Below are 19,455 nucleotides of genomic sequence, written 5' to 3'. Positions count from 1 at the left end.
GACATATAAAAATACAGCAAGTGATCTTGCTTAGGTAAAAAGAATTGAAGGTGATTTCTTGGACTACTACAAGCCCCTGGTATCAAAGGCACCATGATATGAACTCCCTTTCACAAACACAGTAAGTATCAAGCTTAAAAAGTCTGTCTCCAGTGCTCCCACTGAAAGATCACAGCAGAACATTATTCTGTCCTCAAAATGATTCTCATTGCCAGCCTGTATTTATTTCATGGCCAGTTAATTCTTTTGCAAACACTGTCTTTAACCCGGGGAAAGCCTGTGTCTCTTTGCAGTGCTCCCCTTGATACATACATTTCCTGTGTTTGTACRTATGGGCCAAGAAGGATGACAGTCACACTCCCTGCTTCATCAAAAGATAAGCTCACTGTATTCCCTAGTCATTCTTCTTTAACACAGGTGACCAAGACATTGTGTAAGAGTTTTACCTGTCTGTTCTGAGGCTGACAAAAACAAGGGCAACAATTGTCTCTCTCAGTTACACAGACAACCAATATAATTGCTTTAAGACATATTTTTTTTGTCTCCACTAGTTCTAGAAAAGTGCAATGTGTAGAGGGTGTTACAGCAATTTTATTTCCCTCTTTTTGAATAAGTAAGTGTGAAGAGCAAGTTCTCAAGTTACACTGGATCCAGCACATCAGGTTCCACTGTCTTGTAGATTTTGCTCAGAAAGACTTCCACCTTATCATCACCCAAGTGACAGATGTCCAAGATGCAGATAACATGTTTGCCATCTAGATCCATTGCTGCTTTTACAGTTTCACCTTGAAGTTAAAAAAAGTATTTTCCATGAGAGTACAGTAAAGAAGTACACTGAACTGACATTTCCCATACCTGAGGGGAGAAYGTAGGGAGGAAGGGGCCAAGCCCTTCTTTCACTGAAGAACTTGAAGTATATTAAGTGCTGGCCTATAAACTTTTCATTTCTTTCCCTTCCGCTTTTTTTTTTCCTCCTCCCTTTCAAAAGTCTATTGCCAAATTCAAACACCATAAATGGCAGCAGTGTAACCTCAGTTCATAGATTCTTTAGGTTGCATTAAATTGGCTCTCTAAGTGACTTTAGTGAAATGTGACTGAATGGCATTTAAGTTCAGTGTTAGGAAGCAGATCAAGCCAAATATTCACATATTTAGCCATACAAACTAACTTTTCTATGTCGGTATATTTTTTTTAATCAACAAATAATTGCAAATACTATCTAGGTCATTTGAAAGCTTATGCTTTGAGCAGTACAGTATTATCTTCCAAGTGAAAAATAGGTCCAGTAAAAAAATGGCTTGAAAATACAGGATTACAGCTGTTCAGTAARGGTAGTCACCCGGAATTCACATATATTTCATTGACAACGTGAACAATGCTTGATCCACAAGAAACATCTACAGAAAATCAACTACTGCRTTTAAAGATAACAAGAAACCGGAAATAACACCCGTGGAAGCAAGTCTTACTTGAAAGTGGAAACATGCCATGAAGCCCTCCAGTGCTAGTAGTCTTCTGTGGACATGCAGAGATGCAACTCATACAGGATAATAATGTATCGTTTTGGATGTCTTCTGTTTGAAATAAGTGTGTATCCTCGGGACAAAACAGTGGGAGAAAAGCAACATCTATTGCGACATCATGGTTTATACCTGTTGAAACAGATACTTATGTTAACAGAATCCTTCATCTTCAGGCCACTGGCAGCTTCATGAAGTATTTCACCATTCTTAAAACCAGACTACTGAATGCTCAACCCTGATAACTCATCACAAGACATTTACTTACGTGTTCATTATGTAAGAACTGAGAACTTAAAATGTATTTCAGTAGGAAATTATATACATTTATACATATGCACACTGAGTTTGGTTTGATGTTACAACACATTATGATTTCAGCTGAACAACGCTGCTTGCTCAGAATACATTTAACCAGTATTTTAAGGCATTTTGCACTCCTTTTTTAACTCTATCAATGGTACAAAGTAATTCACTTTACCAACAGCGAAATGTAAGTCCATGGTGCAATATGTGCACATTCTATGATTCTAAAGACCTAAGTTTTCAAATACTTTCTCCTAATTCCCCCATAGCAAAATAATGAAAACTTGTAAGCCATGGGATCTTAACGTAAGCACCTTTAAGTCAGGCAATTTTCTTCTCTTATTCATGAGAAAAAAAACCCCAAATACATTACTACTACACTTAGTTAAGTCACAGAGATCCATWCAGTTACTGCTGAAGATCTTAAATTAACATTCTTAATTTAACACAGCAAATACCTAAGATCTAATACTGCTTAATCTTTTTTAGAAGCCAAGCAACTAAACACTTACCAAGTACTGTCACTTCATAATGCCCAAGGCCACTAGCACTTTTAAATTCATTGATATTTTTATCTGAACTATGTTCTTTTGGCTGGTGGACTGCTGCATGAAGGTTGTACAGTTGCATAAGTAAGTCTTTGTGTACATAATCAAATTTACGTGGGATGCTTTCTGGGAAAACTGTGCTGTGATGTAAGTACTTCATTAACTTGTCTTTCACTTGTGTCCACAGGTCACTCTGCCATGAATCACAAGTTCTTCCAGTCTCTTCAGTTTCAGGTATATCATTCATTCCGTCTTGATCTAATATAAACATAGCAAATAAACAAATATTCAGTTGCTCATACAGTTAATTAATACATTAATAAATGCTTCTATGTTTCATTCACATTCCCTCTCTCCACATTTTTTTTAAAGCCACTCTCTTTGAAACAAAATACATGACTTTATTTTATAAGACATCTATGCAATACCCTAACAACTCTGGAGGACAGTAAACGTGCAGCACAATGAACATTACAGTCTTGTTTACCAAGGAATTACAAAAGCTCAGCTCAACTCCTCTTTAAAAGACAATTTTTCACCAAGGACTAACAACAAAAAGTCAGTCATTATCTATCAAAGTTTATTACTGATATGCTCTCCGATTACAGAGGAACATGTTTTTATATAGCAGCTACTACTGTTCTTTTTCCCTAAAAAAATACTCTACCTTATAATGGTTACCTGTACAAATTTTGCTCCAATTTTCAAGTTTTCTTATTACTTCAACCTTTAATATATTAAGTATGTGAAAACATGTGCTGTAAGTTCTAGTGTTTTAAAGCAACAGAAAGGGGGAAAACTATAGCAGCAASCTATCAACAGTATGAGCGTACTATACTAAGATGTCTTGCAAAAATAAAAAGCTGGACAATGTTATACATAATACAACTACATATAAAAGCAACCAGGCAGATGTTAATGTTGGGACACATGCTAAAAGTAGAGAGATTTTTAGATAAAATTATATGAATCAGACTATATTCAGTCAGCTCTGTAAAGAGGAAAACATGCCAAAATAGTTGCATGAAATAAAAAAACAGACCAAGCTACACATAACAAAAACAAAACAGCCTTCTTCCTTCATCCCAGAACAGACTCCAAAGAGTAACTGCTTAGAACATGAGTTTTTATTTCTACTGCAAAGGAAGAAAGAAGAACTTGATAATATTAACGCACAGAAAAACAAACATCGTTCTAATTATTAGTTGTATGTTCCACCTACTTCCTCCACATCCTGTATTTGCCCTTTAATTACATATGCATGCAGCTTTAGGACTATCTTCCTGGACAGGGCCCATTTTATGACGACTGCAAGCAGACTGTCAACTGGAGACTTTTGCTACCATGTCTACTGTTCAGTGCTTCTGAGGTACCAAACACACTTAAAGTTGGCATAAAGCAGTAWAAAGAATTTATTTCCCATAAAACAGCCCCACATGATCCCTCCAGGCATCCTTCCGAACATATTAGCGACATGATCAAGTGAAATGACATTAGTAATATGTTGCTACAGGGGCTCCCTRGAGGCTGATGTAACCAGATGAATATAAGAGCTGTCCTCTAAGGACATGTCTGTTGTCTATTTTGAACYTGAAGAGAGCAAGTAGACTTATCACCCTACAAAGGTTAAGGTATCATAAAGTATATATTTGAAACATACCTGYACAGTATTGTAAGCTCGCAGATACGGCCTGTCCGTTTCTATGTTGCACAATATCTTCATGTTGGAATTCACTCAAGCTATAAGAGGAAAGTTTTAAAACTTATTTAACCTCAAACTCTATAGAGTAAAACTCAAAACTTGACAGGTTTCTAGTGCTAAATGATACAAAATAGAATACAGAAGCATTAGTACCTGCTTTCACATCACAAGAGTTGGAATAGAGCAGTTAGCGAGATGTACTGTGCTCAGTAAGTCACTTTTGAAGAGCTTAGGACAACTACTGCTTTGTTTCATTGCTCTCTGAAGCAAATAGAAAAGCACTCTACCGTGGGGGAAAAAATAGCACTATTTGATGCCCTCTACTGGACAGCATTATGAAATAGCTCACCACTAAAAGCTGAACAGAAGACTGCAGACGAGTTTACCATTCCATTCTAAGCAAGGACTCCACAGCACAAGATCATACTTCCCTATGAGGAGTCAAAATCAAAGCCAGAATGGAGCAGAGTTACCACTCCAGAATGGTAATYCAAAATGACAGAGAAATTGCATGCATGTTTTTCTTTGGACATACCACCCTGCCAAAACAACCAATTCAATGAAGCAAACTATTTTTGTTAGGCTTCTATATTTAACTGTGACTTTTGAATTAGCTGCAAGCAACACTATTCTCCAATAATTGCTAATCAATTGCCTGGGATATTACAAAGCAGAAGAGCATAAKGTATTTTACTGCAGCCACCCTTTAGGAAAATAAACTCTTAGTACCATTTATTCCGTTCTTCTTTGCTTCATTGCTCTTTATCGTGATGTCTAAATAAGCTTGGGAAAAACAAAAAACTATTGTGCATGACAAACAACTGGGACACAGGCAAAGCTATGCTGAGAAATCATTAAAATTCCATGCAATCAAAACAGTTCCTAATAAAGTATTGTAACTGCAAACACACAGGAACAATGTAAGAACAGCAAAGAAGGGATCAAACCTTACATTCTGTTTTGGGGAACATTCCGTATTTCAGTTTTAAGCATTTAGCAATTTTTTGTTTCTTTATTCACTTTTCCCATTTCATACTGAGGATAAATCTTGAAATTTTCATGTCAAGGTGTCAAAGTAAATGGAAAATATTTAAGAAATCATTACATTTCAGGTGAAAGGAAATTTCCAAGCCTAAAATCATAGTGTAAGGATGTTTTAAAGCACTCTCATGTGCAGGCTAAGTATGAGAATGGTCTTCTTGTGATCTCCTAACTTCAGACACAAAAAGCTTCTTATTTTAGCAGYACAAAATTAGATTGCAACCTCTTAATTTTGAGGATGGAAAGAGCTGCAACACAGGAAAACAGTGTGACCCTACCTGCTCCCCACCACCAACCTCAGGCTTCTGAGCACAGCGATGTTGAAAGTATTAGTAAATGAAAATATGTATTTTGATGTGTCCCTATGGTCCAAAATACCTTTACAGAAGTTCTGAGGTCCAGGGGAGCCTCAGAAAGATACATACAAGATATACAGTTAGTGYAGTGGTATTTTCATTCTTTTTTATGAACGATAGCAAGAAAGCTTTGTTTCTTGCTAAAAAGATAATTCATTAGTTGTGTCATGGCTCCCACATTATTAAAGAATGTTCCCATGAAAATAATATCTCATGAAGGATGTCAGTTAATTCATTTTATAAGAACTATCATGGAAAATAATTACTAYTGTGTATGTGTAACAATACATTAAACATTTACATACCAACTACACTAATARATTTCCAMACTACTAGGAGACATTATCAAAAGTATTACTAARAGAAGTCTAAATAAAAATGAATGCCTGCAAAACGAACTCTCACTTTCAAAACACAGACTTCTTAATAAGAGAGAAGAAAATCTACTGTAATTTTAAGAAGAAATCAACACAGTTCAGAAACATTTTTCTTTTTATATAAAACATATCAATTCCCCTCAATTTAAACAGAGGAGTACTAACAACATGTTATGGAAATTGTTCTTTTTATTTTAAAATTGTGTATTTTTGAAGTCGAGGAGATCTGATTTATAGCTTGTAGCATCTCCTAAAGCAGCAGAAGCAGCTAGTGCTCTGTTGTTTTTTCTAAGTTCTAGCACAGATTCGCGCCTGAGATGACTTCCCATACATGCCCTGACATGTTATCCTCACGAGACTGCTTTGTGCTGGGCTTTATGTGCACAGTGTAACTTGTGCAAGGGAAAATTCTGTGATTCTGTGAAAATCATCYATGGACTTCAAACAGTTCAGAAAATCCTTTCCAGTCAGAATGTCTGCAAGCCACCCGACCTAACCCAAGCACTTCCATTTACTGCAATATACTTTGGCTACTGTAACCAAAACCACTTATGTTTCTATTTGCTCATGCCCATTTTATGAGGGCTGGCGATAGACTCATTTGCTGTTCCCAGCTTGCATTCCACATGTTCCCCYTTTCTGAGATGCCCTCTTGCAATCAAGACCTTCTGTGGTATCTCTAGWTGCACTGGTATTCACTTTTTCAGTCTTTTTACTTCAAAATATTGTAAAGGAAAACAACATTAAGTAAAGCAGAGAGCAACTGAAAAATTTCAGAAAGCACTGAGGTAACAACCACATCTTGTGCTCCATACCTGTTCATCAAGCATTGAAAAAAAATAAATTTAGGAACAAAATAGTTACAAATTGTAGCTATGCCAGAATGATGCAAGGGCTTCAAAACAAGCAAGCAAGACCCCTGACAAACCTAACTGATGAAAAAGTCTTACTTTGCAACTAGTTTGAAATCAGTTCAACCAAAATGTAATCTCATGACAACATTATGATACTGCCATTTACCATGACAAGTAACAGAGAGAACAAAGAGCTCTGCACAACAATTTCTCCTGTCTATGTAAGGTGATGGTTTACCTACCAATTTCAGCCCTTTGTGAAAAAAAGGCCTGCAAAAATACTAGATTTCAGGGAAAATGTCAGATTTTCAGAAAAATGTCAAGATTGCATGATTCAAACTGAATGTGGAAGAACTGAAGGAAAAACGAGAAAGGGTCTATGGTACACTTAGGAGTGAAACTGCAAAGATATAAGCATACAAATAAGATACTGTGAAGCAATTTAGAGCATAAACATGCAAAATACCAGCAAAGTCGTGACAATTGCAGTGCTAAACTTCTAAAGATCAAAATGCTAAAAAATGCTAAGAAACTGATGTGGTTTTGCCCACTTCCACATAAAAATTAAGCCTTTCTGAAATTTCTCATTCTTCCTTATGAACAATAATCTATCAAACTATTTTATATTAAATGCTTAAGTATATTAATAATGCTTAAATGCTTAAGTATATTAAATGCTTGAGTATATTAAATGCTTAAAAATACATTTATGTTGAATGTCTTCACTAGCAAGGATATAAATAACATTGATAGCACTAACGTAACGAGGCTCCTCTTACCACTTCCTCTCTCAAACCCTTAATAATCAGAATTCTTCTTGAATATCCTGCTAATACTAAGTTATATTACATCACATTAATGACAGCTACAAAGACAGAAACTTAGGAACTGCAGCTGTCAGACAGGTTTAACAATCTCTTATTATTTAAAAGCAAGAAGACCCTTCAACAGTGTAATAGTATGCTGAAAAACTGCACAGAATACTTGACACAAAATAATTTAAAACTAGAATCTGAACTTCAAAACACATATCTACTATTTTTATCCTGTCCATTTCAAAAATGTTTCACAGTGAGAGCTGACATTCTGCTACTTCTAAGCAACAGAAAATGTTGCAATTTTAAGGTATATCACACTAAACTTTTCATTTTTCTTCAGAAATTTGAAGCATTCAGCACAACTTCATAGTTAATTACAGAAATACTCATGAGTTACCTTTTAATTACATAGAGTGAAACAGCTCTCCATAATCCAACAGAGACTTTCTCSTCCTTTAGCTGAGGGTCTAGTACTAATGGCATAGAGCGGACACACAGGTAGCGAGGATAGTGGCAGATTGAGAGAAGCAGAGAACAAAGTAAACATGCCTTAACTTGTTGTTTCACTTATTAAAAAAACGGGGAAAAAAACACATTCTTTCCACCACCCTCCTCGAAGGAAAAAAATGTATGTGCTGAAGGATCAGTTGAGTTGGCTGTTGTTGAAGAGAAAGCCCAACTGTAAGTCCTGCTTGTGTTCCCCCCAGGGCCTACGTGACTTGGAAGAGTCCAATCTGCTAGAGACAAGTGCATATAAACTGGCATCAGGGTGAATGAATGAACTGTAGAAGCTAAAACGCATTTTTACTGCAAAATGCAGAGTCTACCAAAAGGGCAAAAATAAACAGAGAGGTGAGCTCAAAAGAGACTAGCTTATCCCACAGAAAAGGCTCTTTCTAATACAGCTCTCAATAAATGTTTTGATAAAGAGAGTGTGCGTGTAAAGGAATAATAGCGGCTGAATGGTTAATAGCTTATAATCAACTCTATTAACACATGCAACTGTAACTTACTACCAATTCCATTACAACTATCAACTCYGTTATCAACTCCACTGTAAAGCCATTATAACTAGTTTTGCTATACCCCCAACATCTTGACTTTTCTTTTGAGTGAGGAGGGAAGAGATGCAAAGCTAAAGAATCAACTGAGGGTCACAGGCACTCATGACACATGCCCAAAACACCATCTCCAAGGAAATGGACATTTGAACTGATTCACACCATAAAGCTCAAATATTCCTTTCATCAGGTTACTTGACCTGTATTTGGAACAAATGACAAGAATTAAAGGCCCATAAACAAATTCTCATCAAGTCTGTAGTAAACCTAAGCAAAGGTTACAGCACAGCCACTGTAATTGAGCAGATGATGAAGCTGCCAATTAAAAAGATTAAAGTATGTTTTACTCTAGAATAAGAAATACAAACAGTAATTTAGCTTATTATTAAGYTATTTAGTTACTATTTCATTTGGTTTCAGACTTGTCTGGCTTCTAAGCTCCTGCCTGTATTGTTTTTTCAGATCCTTTCCTGGATCCAAACTAAATTCAATACAGACTGAATGCTGGGCAGTAGAAGAGGGTGCCAAATAACCTTTCATGGATAACTATTCTTACATCTCAGTAGCACTAAGGACCATGTGTGACTCAACTAGCAAATTGATTCATGCTATGACACTTTTCAAATCTGCTTGATAATTAAGCATCTCTCTTTTTCTTACCTGTGACTTTCCTATTTAAATTGCAGTCTCTCAAAAACAAAGACTACATATTTCCTTGCTCACCATAAAGGACTCCTGTTCCTGATTATTCCTAAGTGTTTTTAAAAATGTACTTTAGATCTAACATATCCGATATACAATTAATACTTAAGAATAGAAAATACCAAAATCTATCCTTTTATTTCTCTTCTATATCAATTCTTGAAATGTGACAGTCTGCTTTCAGATTTCTTTGCCTCATCAAAGCAATTATTTATCATGATTACTGACACACAACTTACCTTAATTTCCTTCTTGCAGATCTTGTGAAATAACGGTAAGATGATACAGGAATATGAGAGGCACTTCCCCTTAAAATAGGAAATTCATCATTATTGTACAATATTTCATTAAACAGGTATTTACGGAACAAAGACGCATGTTTTTCTTTCAAGAAAAAAGCAGAACTAATATTATTCCTMTTGATTCTGCATTTGCAATGAGGAATTTTCTCCTCACTGCTGTAATTCACGCTTGTTTCACAGCTAACCACTTAACTATCCCTTGCTCAAGAATTAATGACCATTTATTCAAAATCTCCAAAATTAGTAACAAAGTAGTGTAAAYATTAATCAGAAGAGTGCCTCATCAACCAGATACACCTGCTTCAACCTATCATTTGTTAGCCTAACATTCTGTCATCATCTGATGCCAAATTATTTWAAAAAATCTTAGTTATCCTTTAAGAACTAAACTTTTAAGCTTTTAAATGCTTTTTTGAGGCCTTGGCTCTGAACTAGTTTACTAAACACTCTTCAGAGGATCCACTGCTATTTGTACCCATTGCGAAAGTGGTTGCTTTTCAAGTTACACTTTACAAAAACAGCTTACTGTTCGGTATCTGTACGAAAACTGCGTGTTATCTTTCTCTTGATTGTCCTCCTTCTTGTGAGGAAAGCTTGACGCTGATGTTGCTCCCCAGGAGAGCAGTGTCCACCAAGAGGAGACTTGACTTCTTTATTTTTAAGGTTTCTGTTTCTTTCCTTGTGAGCACTATCTTCTTTTGATGTAGTGGAACTTTCAAGAGACTGAGAAGTATCTTTCTGCAACCACAAGTAATTATTTAACAGTTAGAAAACACCTTAAACTGTTGCTTCCAACTCAAAAACCTTAAAGTTTGTTTTTTTCAAATAACTTCTAAAGCTAACCAAGTTAATCATCCCATCTTCTGAAAGTCACTAGAGACAAGGACTAGGTTATACTCTGTCTAAAGTGACAGCAAGTGCACTGAAACAGTCAGCTCTTCCACCTCCTATGCTACGTTATGTGATCAGTCAATAACTTCTAAACATTTACATACTTTCATGAAGGACTGCCAGAATACTCTCAAGAAAAGCACTGAATCATTTTAAACTACATCAAAACTTTTGCTCTCAAAATGGCAAAYCAGTTAATCAAGAAGCAATATAACACGGTGCTGAAATCAAAGGCAAAGTTCTCGGTCTCATTATGTTCACAGTTGCCTGAGTACCACGGGACTGATTTTCAAGCACAGTACCTGAGCAGGTTCCTCTCCTGAGGCATCTTCAGCCACACTACTACAGCTGATGTATCTTATGGCACTAATTATTCCCTGAATGGCAATGCGCTTGTGCTCCCTGTAGTGCAAGTCTTCAATCTCACTCCCCATTTCACCTATCGCTTTCAGAATCGATTCAACTGCAAAAAGCAATTCCCACAAACGAGTTTTAAACAAACAGAATATCAGAATGTCTGAATACAAGACTCAAAAGAAAAACGAAATTTTAGATAAATACTAAAATGACTTAAAAATGAGCTTTTGAGAAATTTTAAAGTCTTTTAGTGCTCACAGCAGATAAAAAAGAACACACTTATTAATCCCACAATCAGGTTGTAGTATGTGTTAGCAAATAGATATCATTACTTGTATTCCATGTGGAATTTTTATTTTACTATATTGCTCAACATAACTGTCTTTAATCCTGATTTGGCATAATCTTAAGTTTAAAACTTCAAGTGGGCAAGTTGTTACATTTTGCCTGCAGTTCACGGACTCATGACATTTTCTGTAAGATAAGGAGTTAGCATATGACACATTATTCGTTGTGAGTTTTTTTCTTAAATGGCATGCCATATTAATACAAACTAAGCCACAGGCTATTAATGCAAACTTGTATAATATGTAAAAGTAACTGGGTTGTTTTTAAAATAAATTATAGTTTTACATCCTTGGAATAAAACTGAACTGAAAAAGGCTATAAATCTTGAATATACTTGATAGCTTACCTTTATTGTTTTTACAATATCTCAGAAAGTTATTTGGAGGTCGTGGAAAAGGGTAATAGCCACCAATGACAGTTTTCTTCATTTGATCAGCTTCATGTTGTGTTTTCATCCACTGAATGAAGTTCTTCACTTTGGTATCCTTGGTGTATGGCTGACCCTTGTGCCACCCTTTCAAAACAAAATGATCAGGTATCAAAGAATAAAACAGGTTATTGTCATGAGTTTCCACCTTGAAACTATCCTGAATAGTGCATAGAAAATAAAGAAAAATTGTACTAGAGAATGCAAGGACATCTATTCATTTATGCTTTATGAAGTGCATATACTTAATTCCTTGACTAACACTGCATGGAAGCGTGGTCTCTTTGGAATACCACAGAAATGAGTTGGATAGATAACCACAGGAAAGCTACGCCTATCAAATTTTGTATATCCTTGCAGTCATGCCAGCAYACTGCTCGCCTGCAATCCTGTGCTGTGCTCCTTCCCCTGATTCAGAAGCAGATGTGCCTCTTCCTGCCTGTGACTTGCTCCCTGGCAGTATCTAGCACACAGTATCACAAGGCCACAGAGAGCACTGTGCGGGAGCAGAACGTATCCAAACGAGCAGCTAAAAGGGAAATGCTTACACTGGAGCTCAGCGCCACATCCCTTCCCAGCACATTGGGRAAGAACCTAAGAGCTCTCCAAATATACCAGGAAAAAAATAACTAAGACAAGTTTGGCACAACTATACCTATTTATATATATGTTTTTTGTAATAATGAAGTATGCAATTGAGAAAAGCTGCAGGCTATTTTGTCTTTCTTTTAAAGAATTGGTCATGTGCATCGTTACATTCAAATGATTAAAATAGCCTGGAAAGAAYTAGTAAATATGTGACTTAAGCATAGTTGTGGACTTTTTCATAGGACACACCAGATACACCCATTATTGCCTCACCAGAATGCAACTTGCCCCCCTCCCCTTTTGCAGCATTATTTCATTACAGGTTCAAAGTTAACTCTGAAGGAAACCTATTGAAAGCTAATGCTATGCAATACTTTTTTTCTTATAAAACCAGAGGGTTTTTTTTCTGTTTCAATTAAAGTCAGAGAGCTTGAAATCACTAAACTAGCTTGAAATCACTAAACTACCTTTTCCAAAGAAACAAGACTATAAATACATAAACTTAAAACTAGTTTAAGTTACCTGTAATGAACATTTGACTTTCATTTGAAGTTGTAAGGTAAATTGCCTTAGAAGGATTCTCCGTGATGTCCCGTACCACTCTCATCTGTGTGCACACCAAGTATGTCACTAAAGAAAAAAAGTACTTCAGTTTTCTCCAATACGTAATTGATTTCAGCATTTCTCTGATACTTAATTGATTCCAGCATTTCAAGGCTGATTATTCAGCATTTCAAGGCTGATATCCAAGGATTACAAGTGATCAAACCCAGATAACTCATTTCTTGAGCCTGCAAAAGCTTCAGCATGTATTCAGCCTTCATTAGAAGTTACAACATGAGGATACAAATTGATTTTCAACTTGTAAGAGTTGAGCAAGGAAACTTCAACATATATTCTAGCACTAAAACACRAGCAACTTCACCAAGTATCAGTGAAATATAGTTACCACATGAACATTAGACAGTTGGTTTCCTAAAGAAAAAAGTGCAATAAACACAAAAAGCACAAGAAACCATGAGGTGCCACTGCAAAAGTTCTAAATAGAATATAAACTCACTCTTCAGTTAATATTCCAGTTAAACTTAGGAATATAACTTTTTGCCATTTCCCTAGAGTACGCASAAGGAATGCACCCATAACCTTAATGGGGCTGTGCAGATGGTCCTGTACCATATGATATAAAAAGCACATGACACCAACCAGTATTGATGGAAGGGTGAGTGCTTGAAGAAGGCAAGAGGAAATATTTAAAGAAGCTTTAAAATCCATAATTAAGGTTTCCCTAGTTTGAAATTCACCATGATTAGCTCACATGATATTGTGAGCTGTTTGGTGACATCTGTTTTGTCAAAAAAAAAAAAGTTATTTGAGGAAATTGACTAGAAAATTATTTGAGGAAATATTTGAGGAAATTTGACAAAAAATATTTGAGGAAATTGACTGGAAAGATGTTGCAAATAATTAAGTATTATAAAGAGATAAATACTTGGGTGAATATGCTCAAACACATCTGGCTGAGATGTCGCAAATAATTCCAGAATGAAGGGTTGGTCTGAGGTCCCATCAATGGCATGAACCCAGCGATAGAGCCAGAAGTCTTCACCATGCTCTATATAAACAAAGAAAAAAATAAAAGTTTCTTCAAAATGTTAAAAATTATTTCCTAAATTTTGAAAGTGATATTTATAGAAAAACCTCTCTTTCTCGCTCTTTCAGCCCTTCCTACAAATGTCACAAGACCAATAACATCACAGGAATGATTGTTTGGTAAGGCATCCAGTTCTGACCTAAAAACAGAAAAGAACAAAWAAGCTTATTTTAATTTCATTAAACTTTCTTAGGAGCTTCTCAAAAGAAATTTTCAATTCATGTTCTGTGCAATTTAGTTCCAGTTTCAGAAATGAGAAGATTTTATTTTACCTTGTGATAAACCGATATTTAACTTCAGGTAATCCCCATTCTGGCTTCACCATCTCCTCTGGAATAATACTTATTTTAGTAGGTGGGTCTCGAACATTCAAGCTGATTTCTGATGAAGAAAAAAAAATATAGTCACGTTTATRGTATGAATACAAATCAAAAAAATATTTTTACTTGAACTAGAAACCAAAAAGCAAATAATCTTTTTAAGTGAAGTATTCTAACTATCCCACTTCTCATGAAATTCTTAAACAAGTCTTTCAACTTTAGTTTTCATCTGCATAAAGTACGGAATTCAGATACAGTATTCATCAATACAGTGTTATGATCTAAGAAATACTAATCTATCTAGTTCTCCAGATGAACCAATTTATTCCAATCTGGACAGATATCTCAGCAACAAACAACAGGTACTGACAGAACATGAATTAGCAATGAAATACGTTTTACTTTCATTCTCAAAGGTCACTACAATTTAAAACCAAAATACAACAGAAGAACAACTAACAGATCAGAACTTCCATCTCTGATTTATGTTCAATTAGTTATTAACACAATTTAAATATGCTATGGCCATGCAGAAAAAGGATGAACTTATTCTATAGCTCCTAAAAAATTAATTTAGCAAGCAGACTACTTAGACATTAAATAACATAGTGGAGTTTTGTGGAGGGAGGGTGGAAAGAGGATGCTTCTGCAGCCAGATAAACAGTATAGGAGGAATGGTTTCAGCACCTAAAATGTAGAAGGCAATAGTCTGTCGCACCTCTCATAACAAGGTAAATCTTGCTGATATTCAAGACTGATTCACTTTCGACAAGAAAATTTGATTTAAATAAGGGATCGTTCAAGTAATGCACCCAGAAATGAGGTATAAATAACATACAGGGTTATTTACAATTACATCAGGCCCCTCACACACTGCAGGAAGATGTACTTAACATCAGACCCTCTGCCTCTACCCTTCTGCTACAAGATGCATACAAACATATCTTCAAGACAAGAGTGATGGTATTCAGTGTTTGAAGGCAGAACTTCAGAGAAAAACAAGAAAAAATGTTCCTCAATACATTCATCAGTAGTTCCATCACTTTGAAAGTAGGTAAATGTGAGATACTCAAGTTGGGACTATGCTCKGGAATGATTCAGAAGCTAAGGTCAGTCCAGTCTATTAAAAACAGTTTTCATCAGTACCACATCAATTCAGTGATCTGTGAGATGCACACGCCACTCAGAGGCTTCTTGGTAGAATTCAAGGTAGCAGTGGCAACTGTTCAACCTCCAAGAACTACAGTTGCAAAATGCAGAAGCAACATATAGCTCACTTCATAAAAATCTAGGAGTGTGCCAGAAAGAGAGGTCTTGAGAGAACCTTTAACTCTGAAAGTACTTTCAAAACCTTTGCAGCCTAACAAGTTCTGATTTCGTTTTGCCTCACATGTATTTTAAACAGCTTACAGGCAAATGATTGTAAGAAAATATTGGCAAAAGGGGATGTGACAGTTACAGAGTGGAAGCAAATTATGGAAGAAGTAATGTTTACTCAAGCAATTTGGGGTAATTTATTGCCTCAACTAGTTACTTGAAGAAGTCTCTGAGACTGCAGTAGGCACCCTTTAAAAACTGAAATGATATTGCCCTATATTGGGGGGGGGGTGAGAAAAATGATACTTGTCCAAAGAGTACGTTTTATTATGCAGAAAGGTTTAGGTCAATTAAAATTGCTCTGAGGCTGACTTACACTCATCATCAACTTACGCTTTCCCCCAAACTCTCCTTCCTGGCTGAACTCTTTTCTGCCAATTTATCACAAACACTTCACACATGCAGAACTGTTTTAATGCAGATAAACTGGACAGAAAATATACTGCACTAGGATATTCTCATGATGAATAAATTATCTATGCATCAAACTTCATGAACATGCACAATTGCTTGCTTCATGGAAAGGGTTTGAATTTTCTGATTGTTGGACATGATTTTATCCAAGTATAAGCATGTAAGGGAAAATTCATGTTCAGGAAAATACGCACAGAAAGCAAGGTTGATAAAGTTAGTATCATGTAATGTGGAAAGGCTCTTTTTGTTACTGCAACACTGGCATTTCTGTAGCACAGCTCTCTTGATAATCTGTGACATTAACCAAGAGCAGAAACTTGTTTTTTGCCACAGAATATTCGTCATGTGTGCACTCCCCATGGTGCTGCTGTTTCAGTAGAGACAGTGGTCATTGTTACAACCTTTTATTTGATGGAGCTTTGCAGATGGACTTTAGTTTATAGGATAAGCCCCAATGTAAGCATTGGATAGTGGAATAATGAGACTCAGTRTGAATGAAGGTATGAATTGTGCATCAATCATAGCTGTATTATTAATCAGGAAGTAGAATTAGATTAAAACACAACACCAGAAATCTGTGCTTACAACSCCAATACTTGAAAGCAGGAGTCATATTTTTCATCTTTTTTTAATTAAGGTTTTAACTCATTTCGGCAAAAAGCCTTCTATGTGTGAATCAAATATCTAAAACCACCTGAATGCTAAGGAAACTGTCAGACGCTATTTAAGGGTATGCACTCTATCAGCTAATCTCTTAAAATGGATCTCTTTCCATTTTATTTCTGTGAAGAGCTACCTTTTACCTATTCTTGTAGCATGGATAGGAGATTTTTTTCATCCTTAAGTCAGAAAAATAAGAACAGAGTATTGGTCATTTAATATTTGAACTCCACAAATGAATCCTCATGAGTTATCCACAAATGGACTATACTAAGCAGTTCTTGATCTATTGAYAATTAAAGTAAAAAAAGACAATATYACTAGGACTTGAAACAGTGAAGTGAGGCATTAMGATACCAAGGAAAGTCTCATTTGCCTAGTGCAACAAGAGAGAAGAAACCTTGGTATTTGAGTAGGTGGATAATGCTTTCTGTAAGGACACACACATAAACTCTCTCTTCTATTCTGTTCTGCAAACATCACCCAGTTGATTGGTTCATAAATTTTCCAGGAGAGTTTCAGTCTTCAAATCTCCTGAATATTAAGAAATTTCTCACACACTGAGAAACAGTGCCGAAGATGGAGCCCTTGGTCACAGAAACAGAGGAGACAAGTTCCTTCTTAAAATTGGGAATAGATGGTCCGTTACCAAAGGGGAATCAGTCAGGTATGACGAAAGGTTGGGCACAAAATATGCCCAAAACGTGCCTGTCAGGTCCACGCTCATCASATCATAACCCATGCTTGCAGAATCCCATCAACATCCTTTTCAAAAAGGCACCTATGTTTTATCTGCTTTGAAAAACAAACCAGAAAAATACCACTTTGGTGGTCAGAAGGCCACCTAACTTGACTGGCACTATTGTCGCTTTCAGCTGAAAGAGTATCTCATTTTTACAGCTATATCTCATTAAATCAAAACATTTCTGCAATACTTAACCAATTGTAGCGAATCTCTTCATCTGTGAATCCCCTGGGGTTGGTTGTGTTTTAAATGGATAACTGGTTTTGATAGCATACTGCTCAAGAAGTAGCACCGTGCCAACCTTCATGCTGTTATACCATTCAGGACATAATGAATTCCACAAGACCATTGACATCATGCCTGAACCATCAGCAACTTCAAAGTATGCCTAAAAGAAAAAGGCACAAAATATATTTAATTATAATTATTCACCAAGGTTTGTTTTGGATAATGCATTAGCTATTAAGTCAGTATCATGGACAGTTTCTTTGATTATTACAAACAGATGCAGAATATATCCCAAAAGGTGCACTCAAAACTGGAGTTGGAAAAAAAAGTTTCCCTTGTTAGAGTAACACTTCAAAAGGTCCATGAAGAAAAAGTATACTATGAGGGTTTAACTACTGGTTAGCTATTGGTGTGTTTTGGTTTAATACCAAAAATACAACAAAACAAAACCCCACACCTGTRAAACTTTGAATCATTAACTGAGCACATCTTGGAGCACTGGAAGAGGTAAAGCTTTTTAAACTTATAATGGTCTTATAAGGCAGCAATCCACTGCAAAACAGAGCTCTTCCAAAATGCCTCATTTTATCCGCTCACCTGTCAGCCTCAAGCATCATCTGCCTTTGTCCACACTACCACTTACTCTTGAATATCATAATTCCTGGGCATATCCACTGCCCATGTCTTTTACTCCCTTGCTGTCTTTTCCTAATTCCAAATAATATACAGATATTATACAAATTAATTCTTATTTATTCRTCTTCATAGTACAATTTAATCACAAATCATGCATATTTGAAATTAAATTACTGTATCGTAACACCTTTTGTTACTCCATTTGTCTCTAGCTAGTAAAAATAACGCAACACACAGTACTTTTATTAAAAAAATAAAAAAGTGCATAGAGAAATCATGCAAAATCTCTCTTCTATTCTCTCCAGGTAAATCCGATCCAAGTATTGATTCTGCAATTAATACCAAGAAATTTGGCTGATGAGCTCCCATCAGTTAGGAAGTTTGGAGCACCATCAAGACTGTTTGCTGAGAACCATTTACAACCTGATACAAAGACTCAGCTTCTTKCAGAAAGGGAACAGGAACTTGGAACAAGATAGCTACACTCAGCCTGTCCTAAAGAAGTCTCATGTACCTCTCTCCCCATGAAAGAACTGACATGGGCTACCAGACTTCTTTGTAAAATGCTGCCCTCTCTTGTCCCCTTCTAAGGGRCAGTACACAGAAACAATCACCATGAAAAGCTCTAAGGATCTGACAGCAACCTCACTTAACCATCCGGAAGTCATGAGACRAATGAATCAGGGGAAACAGATTGTTAGGTTTTGCTTGCTAATGGTTTTCATAAAAGGCAGATTAACTCCTGCTTCCAAGGCCAGAGGGCAAAAAAGTTCAACCTATTAAGCTATTAAAAACTGTCAGTAACTTTAAACGAAGAACTAACACGACCCAAACTTTACACATACGACCACTAAGGCCATCACACCTCGSTAGAGSGTAATTCCTRACAGCATGTGCTCCACGGGACTAGAGCTCCCAACATCCTACAACGRCAGTTCAGGAGTGCCGAGCCGTGTCTTTACCCCTCTTTACCTGATAGGGCATATCCAGCCTTTTGTCCGGTTTCCCGTAGTACCTGAGCCGAGATTTGTGCAGGACCCTCACGAGCAGCGGCTGGAAGTGAACTCTGCTTCTCCAGGTCATTTCCAGCTGGCCAAGRGAAGTCAGCCTGGAGACTAGGAAGAAAAAAAGGAAGGAAGGGATGCGGAGCGTTAGCGCCGGCCACGCGAGCTGCCTTCGGAAGCCAAGGCCGCGCCCGAGCGCTGACGCTCCTCGCCGCTTACCGT

General features: G+C 36.4%; 1 protein-coding gene across 1 annotated transcript in view; it reads right to left on the bottom strand.

Moving 5' to 3' along the window:
• Positions 1-41: 41 nt before the first annotated feature.
• Positions 42-19,455, bottom strand: part of CUNHXorf57 (chromosome unknown CXorf57 homolog) — a 20,446-nt gene continuing 1,032 nt past the window's right edge. Inside the window, exons 2-15 of the mRNA XM_026039024.1 lie at positions 19,202-19,344; positions 17,561-17,753; positions 14,122-14,230; positions 13,897-13,988; positions 13,688-13,810; positions 12,721-12,828; positions 11,530-11,697; positions 10,781-10,941; positions 10,114-10,325; positions 9,525-9,593; positions 4,035-4,114; positions 2,339-2,632; positions 1,470-1,652; positions 42-785 (exon numbers count right to left, since the gene is read on the bottom strand). Coding sequence (XP_025894809.1) covers positions 640-785; positions 1,470-1,652; positions 2,339-2,632; positions 4,035-4,114; positions 9,525-9,593; positions 10,114-10,325; positions 10,781-10,941; positions 11,530-11,697; positions 12,721-12,828; positions 13,688-13,810; positions 13,897-13,988; positions 14,122-14,230; positions 17,561-17,753; positions 19,202-19,344 — 2,081 coding nt within the window. The 3' untranslated portion in view covers positions 42-639. The remainder of the gene's footprint in view (positions 786-1,469; positions 1,653-2,338; positions 2,633-4,034; positions 4,115-9,524; positions 9,594-10,113; positions 10,326-10,780; positions 10,942-11,529; positions 11,698-12,720; positions 12,829-13,687; positions 13,811-13,896; positions 13,989-14,121; positions 14,231-17,560; positions 17,754-19,201; positions 19,345-19,455) is intronic.

The sequence above is a fragment of the Nothoprocta perdicaria genome, unplaced genomic scaffold (genome assembly GCF_003342845.1).
Source record: "Nothoprocta perdicaria isolate Ctin4 unplaced genomic scaffold, notPer1 scaffold_22, whole genome shotgun sequence".
Taxonomy (NCBI): Eukaryota; Metazoa; Chordata; class Aves; order Tinamiformes; family Tinamidae; genus Nothoprocta; species Nothoprocta perdicaria.
The sequence above is the reverse complement of the archived record's forward strand: the minus strand, read 5'-3'. Positions and strand labels throughout refer to the sequence as shown.